At 42.2% G+C, this 6,768-nt stretch overlaps 1 protein-coding gene across 1 annotated transcript in view; it reads right to left on the bottom strand.

Annotated features, from left to right (window-relative positions):
* The window catches only part of NEK10 (NIMA-related kinase 10), a 249,703-nt gene that overhangs the window by 174,784 nt on the left and 68,151 nt on the right, over nt 1–6,768 (bottom strand). The window contains exons 12-14 of the mRNA XM_006883425.1: nt 6,193–6,266; nt 3,986–4,047; nt 1,816–1,893 (exon numbers count right to left, since the gene is read on the bottom strand). Coding sequence (XP_006883487.1) covers nt 1,816–1,893; nt 3,986–4,047; nt 6,193–6,266 — 214 coding nt within the window. The remainder of the gene's footprint in view (nt 1–1,815; nt 1,894–3,985; nt 4,048–6,192; nt 6,267–6,768) is intronic.

Raw genomic sequence — 6,768 nt, 5'->3', positions numbered from 1 at the left:
GTCCATGGTACATTCAGTACTCTTCTTTAGCACCACAGCTCAAAGGCATCAACTCTCCTTCTGTCCTCCCTAGTCATTGTCCAACTCTCTGATGTATAACAAGCGATTGCAAAGACCATGGCCTGTATCAGGCGCACCTTAGTCTCCAGAGAGACACCGGTGCTCCTGAGTGGAAGAGATCCTTATTTATTCTGATTCCAAAAAAAGGTGACCCAACAGGATGTGGAAATTACCAAACACTATCACTAATATCACACAATAGCAAAATACTCCTAAAGCTTATCCAGAAAAGACTTGAACAGTACATTGATCGAGAACTACCAGAAACACAAGATAGGTTTAGAAAAGGTTATGGCACTAGAGACATCATTGCCAATGTCAGATGGATCTTGGCAGAAAGCAGAGAGTAACAGAAGAATGTCTATCTGTGTTTCATTGCATATAAAAAGGTATTTGACTGTGTGAATCACAACAAATTGTAGCTAACTTTGAGGAAAATGGGAAGCCTAGAACATTTGATTGTGCTTATGCAAAACCTATACTTGGACCAAGAAGCAGTACTCAGAATAGAGCAAGAAAACACTGCATGGTTCAAAATCAGGAAAGGAGTGCGTCAGGGATACATCCTGTTCCCATACCTTTTCAATCTGTATGCAGAACAGATCATTCAGGAAGCAGGGCATTATGAGGAGGAGTGTGGCATCAAGATTGGAGGAAGACTCATCAACAACCTTGCAGATGTCACAACCTTGCTTGCTGAAACTGAAGAAGACCTAAAATGCTTGCTGCAGAAGGTCAAGGACTGTAATCTTCAATACAGATTGAAGCTCAACATCAAGAAGACAAAGATTCTCACCACTGGGCCAATTGGCAGCACCATAATACATGGAGAAGAGATTGAGGTTGTTAGCAATTACAGCTTGCTTGGCTCCACAATCAACACTCTTGGCACCATCAGTTGGGAAATCAAAAGATAAGTTGCATGAGGTAAATCTGTTGGCAGGGACCTCTCCAGAGTACTGAAAAGCAGCGATGTCAGACTAGAGACTAAGGTGTGCCTGATCCAGGCCGTGATCTTCAACTTGCTCTGTGTCAGAGAGCTGGGCAATGACTAAGGATGATAGAAGAAGAACCTATTATAGACTAACTTTAAAACCTGAGTTTGCCAGTGTCTTCAGATGCCTTGGCTCCTCAATGCCCACTCAGTAGAGAAAAAGCCCACGGGACCAAATGTAGCATGCCTTCTTCTTACACTTGAGCTCTCCTCTCCTGGACCTTTAGTTCCCCCTCCACACACCCCAGTCCCTCTGAGCCACCCACATGTCTTCACCAAATGCACTCTAAGTTCTGCAAGGCACTTTCATGCTCTGTAGATGCTGTTCCCTTTGCAGACCACGTGCCTCTACCCGGCAGCAGAGGCTCTGCACCCTCTCATCCACTCAGCAAGTCCAATGCCAGTTTGGCAGCCTTTGCTTTGTAAAGGTGAAATGAGGATGGCGGTGGTTCAAGGCTCAAGATAGCACACCATCTTCCTCCTTGGCTGTTTCTGACACCCAGACAATACAGGAAATAAAATTCACTGATAAACAACCAACCAAGTCAATCCTTCACAGAGAGAAGCCACCGCTCAGCCTTTTCTTTATTTCCATGTTGTTTGTTTTCATGTGAGCCTTTTTGTCCCTACTAAGTTTCCTCACAGTTGGTGTGGGGATCAACACTAAATGATGATTCTAAAACCCACAGACAATCTTAGCAAAAAAGCGCCCCCCCAATGGCAGCAACTGGACTTTGAAGAACAGCAAGCGTATTTATTACCTGTAGTAGATTCGTTTTTGCTGCATTCTTTTGTTTGTTTGGTAAAATGAGTTTTGCTATTATATATACACCATTTTCCTGGAATAAAAGGGGGGGGAAAGGAGCATTTTCTTATCAGTGAACAGAGATAAAACAAACGTAAATAAGGCGAACATCTCACAGATTAATATTAAAGAAAACATGCTAGTATAAATTTTAGAAACTTAAGTAAGTGTTTCAGGAAGATAATAAAATAACAGTAAAATAGGATAATAAAATACCAAAGACTAAAATCATAAACTTAACATTTCAACTTTGTTTAAGATAATAGCACTATCTTGAATGTTATTATAATGAACTTAACATTTCAACTTTGTTTAAGATAATACATAACAAAATGTCAATTTTAGGCCACTTAAATGAAGAGTAAAAGGTAATTTCTTTTTTAAATTTTTATTTTATTTCATTATTTTTTGTGTGTACCATCAAATCAGATCTGACTGATACAGGAGGAGATTGTTCCTCCTTCTTCAGCAGAGCATCTGGTGGATTTGAACCGCGTACCTCCAAGATTGCAGTGCAGCTTCTTGCCACTAGGCCACCAGAGCTCACCAAAAGGTAAATTTTTAAGGCACTTAAAAATGGAGGCTGAAGAGGCACAGAATGAAAGGATTCAAGTATGTTTACATGTTGCATTTAAACGCTTCATTTGGGGATGTGATTTTATCCTCCTTTATAGTTTCTGTAGTTAAAGCATAAAAGTCATTGTTTAAGATAAATAATTTTTAAAAAGTAAACACAAGTTAACAAAAAAACAAACCCACTTATCTGCATTGCTAGTGTCCCTCTCACCAGAGTCATAGCTGACTGTCCAGTGGGTTTTCTGAGGCACTAAATCGCATGAGAGGACACTGCACATAGTTTCCCCTCAGAGCTGCTGGTGGATTCGAACCACTGGAGCAGCGACACTGTTGGGTTAGCAGTGGAACTCCCTGACCACTAGGCAACCAGAGCACCCTCTAGCTTTATGGTAATACAAAATGCAAAAATGTTTCATATCCACTTTCTGCTACTTTCTAGTCTCTATTATAAATTGGTAATTAATTTGCCGATTCCATACGTGTGGCTATTTATAAACATAAAGAGCTTTAATCTTATGTTGAATATTTGAATTAAGTGTCTTAACTGCATTTAATCCTATAGAAAATGATCGTACGATTGTTTAGTTTCACTTATGAGGATAACATGAGAGATTCTCTTCTTTTTCCAAAGGCCAAGCTAACAAGTGGTGATACCAGAAACTGAGCCCCAAACACCCCATTTTTTCAGTGACCCTCTGATCTGCTGACCATTCTCTATGAGTTCTGATAAGGGGAAATTGCATCTCATACTTTTATAAACTCATGGATTTTGAGGTTAAAGCTGGATTTACATCCACAAACAAAAAAGGACGTTGTTAGTAAGGAAGAGGCAACTTTACCCAGAGAAAACCAACAAATATTGTTTTTCTTTTTTTTCAAATGTTGTTTTTAAATATAAACATACACACACACACACAAGGTTAAATAAATGTATACATATGGGGTTAAATAATGAATTATGCTTTGTAGAATCAATATTTAACAACACATATGCTGTTTGTTGTCTTTTAGTCACACCTAACATAACAAATGATAGTATTCACAGAGATGATGAGAATAGTCTCTTAGTCCTGGGAACTAAGGAACTTCAGAATCACTTTTTAAAAACTATCGATAAAGAAAAAGTAAAGAGACTGAAGAAAATGCCAGTCAAAACCTGGGTCCATGAAAAGAAAGGCAATATAGATAAGGGAATGATCAGACATTGTAACTCATGTAATAAAAAATGTGTATGATCGATAGAATGAAAAACTATTATGTTTGTAAACTTTCAACCAAATAATAGAAAAGGCAGAAGGGGGGTGGGAGGCAACCTTTAAGTATGAACAACTGTTGACCATGTGTCAGTAATTTTTAAGTCAAGCCAGTTAAAGGAGGACCAAGATAAAACAAGAGAACAACAATTACATAAATGTACTAAACATGTCACACTCATGTCCTGGGCTCTCACAACACAGGAGACGCAGGTTGCAGCATAGGTGGGGCTCTCTGACGTGGTTCTGCGGGGCCCCGGATGCTGTGCCTGGGCGCAGGGCGCAGGGCGTTCTCACCTGGAGCACCTGGTGGGCATTTGTGTCATTGAGCACCAATTCAGTGAGGGCCGCGCAGCAGGCTGGAATAACAAGGGTCAGAAACACGTCTGTTACTACAACAAGTGCACTTGAGTGTTAACCTCTAAACTCTCTCTCTCCAGGGGGATTTCATCGAGGCCAGTCCTCAAAAACACCCACTTCCCTTCTGCCACAGCGCTGGGAAAAGAAGACAGCAATCTTCTATGCCTACTGGACTTCACCCTTCCTTCCACTTGTATGCAAGTAAGCCCCAACAGCCTTTTACAGAGCACCTACTGTGTGCTGGGAGGCAGAGAATATCTTTGTCTGAGTCATTGTGTCCCCATTTTTTTTTTATTTTAGTGTGTGTGTGTATCGTCAAATTGAATCTGACTGATAACAGGAGGAGATTGCCCCTCCTTCTCCAGCAGAGCATCTGGTGGATTCAAACCATGTACCTCTGCGATTGCAGTGCAGTTTCTTTCTGCTAGGCCACCAGAGCTCCCTTCGTGTTCCCCATTACTACCTAAAATATCTCTGGCACTTAGCAAGTATTTTACCATGAATAGACACTTATCAATGGAAGTGCTTACATCATTAATTAAAAAGAAGACACTAATGAATTAATAAGTTGTGTATTGTTGAGTTGGAATCAACCCAGAGCTGACCCTCCAGTGGGTTTTCTGAGGCAGTTAATCAGACGGGAGGAGATTGCCCATCCTTCTGCCACAGTAGATGAGTAAATACTTTAAAGACATCATCCAACTTAACTCTAACAATCAACACACCATTCCTCACACCTCCCTTAGCCATCCGGCAGCCTCTGGTGGCATCAGTCCCAAAAGAACGCTGTCCTTCCAGACGTAACCCAGATTATCTGTAAAGAACAATACCGTTTATCTGAGACCTGCTTTTGGCCAGGCACGTGCTATGGACTTTATATACAACCTCACATAATTCTCAAAGTAACCTTCCAATATTGGCCCCACAATTAGCATCACTGTTGTTTCTTGTTGTGTATTGTTGAGTCAAAACTGAACCACAGCTGGCCCTCCAGTGGGTTGTCAGAGACAGTAAACGGCACTGAAGGAGACTGTCCATCCTTCTCCTGCGGAGCAGCCAACGGATTCGAACCGCATGCCTTTGGGATTGCAGTGCAGTTTCTTACCAATAGGCCACCAGAGCTCCCTGTTATCAACATCACTATTTACATTAAGGTGCGTAATTGAGACCCAGAGAAGTTATGGAACTTGCCAAAGCTACATGGCCATCAACACTCTAAACCTACTCTAAACCTAAACCTACTCTTAAACCATCGATATTGCATTTTTTCCCTTCTTTTTCTTTAATTTTTTTTTATTTACACAGCTTCTGGCCACTTGGCCACCAGAGCCTCCTATGTACTCAGTAAACTGCTCAGAGTGAAATTACCTTAAGTGTCCAGATTGATGAGATATAGCACAAATCCTGTTACCAACACCAGCACCCAGCTTAAGGTAAAGGACATTTCCAGCCTCCAAAGGTCCCCCAGGGACGTGTGCTGAGAACCTCAATGTTGTGTCTCTGTTGTGGTTCAAATCTGCCACAGGAGAGAGATTGTCAATCTTCTCTCATGCAATTTACAGCCTCCAGGTACCTATGAGTCGATTCTCACTTGATGTCAGTGAGTTTGAGTTTGGGTTGGGTTGGGTTGGGTTTCATTGTTTCGCTGGTTTTTCTGAAAGCTTCCCCCATGCCCTGTGTAGTCAATGACCCCTCACAAGCCCAGGCCTAAGTATGTGTTCTGACTTCTATCTGTGTTAATCTCACTCACTTTCTGGGCACCATGAGCTCTGCAATTCAGCTAACATCAGACCAGAAACATCCAGCCAGGAGGCAACAGAAACTAATAATCATAGTAAACAAAGAGGACAGCCCAAGGGATCTATTCCCCTTTCCTCATGCTTCTGGAAGGGATCTCTGGTGGTCTGATGGTGAGGAGCTGTGCTGCCAACATGAAGGTATGTGGTTCAAATCCAACAGCCGTTCTGGGGGAGAAGGATGGGCAATCTCCTCCCATGCAATTTACAGCTTCTGAAAACCTGCTGGAGGGTCAGCTATGGGTCTATTCCCACTTGACCCTACAGCATACTAGAAGGAAGCATCAGCTCTAGGCTCTGTGAGAAAATCGAGAAAACCAAGAAAGTACGACCATCCAACCCTCTCACCTCTGCTCACATGTGCTCTCTCTCCCCTTTGGTCTCTGTGCCCACCCACTGGCCCAGACAGGGCTGCTCCGCACCTAATTTAGCCAACAGAGCTCAGACAGCACTGGAGCCTGGCTGTACCCAGATTGTCTCTTAAAGAGGGTACCCAAGATGCAGCAAACAATTGAAGTTTGATCCTGGCCACAGACACAGTGCTTGTCTATGTCTTCACCTGTCAGTGCAGGACGCGGGGGGGCAGAGGAAATGTTGTTGGTTTATTATTCAGCATTCTCACCTTGCATAATGTGGACAAAGAAGACAAAGGTATGAAAACAATTGGAAAATGAGCTATGGGCAGTATGAGATGTCCCACCAAGAAGTTACTGGCATCCTAAGGAACTTAACTATTTGAAGGTCATTAACTGTGTCAAAGCACCATTGTAATTTTGTAGCAACCTTCCTCCTCCCCCCCCAAAAAAAATTCACGAAACACCAAATCTAGTGGCAAGGGGTCATGACAACCTTCCATCGGGTCTCAAGGCTGTAAATCTTTATGGAGGAGGCTGCCTTGCGATACAATATAAGTCGTGCAATGAG

This window comes from Elephantulus edwardii, unplaced genomic scaffold (assembly GCF_000299155.1).
Source record: "Elephantulus edwardii isolate Elephantulus edwardi_28Jun2011 unplaced genomic scaffold, EleEdw1.0 scaffold00027, whole genome shotgun sequence".
NCBI lineage: Eukaryota > Metazoa > Chordata > Mammalia > Macroscelidea > Macroscelididae > Elephantulus > Elephantulus edwardii.
Note: the sequence above shows the minus strand (reverse complement) of the source record. Positions and strands in the feature narration are given on the sequence as shown.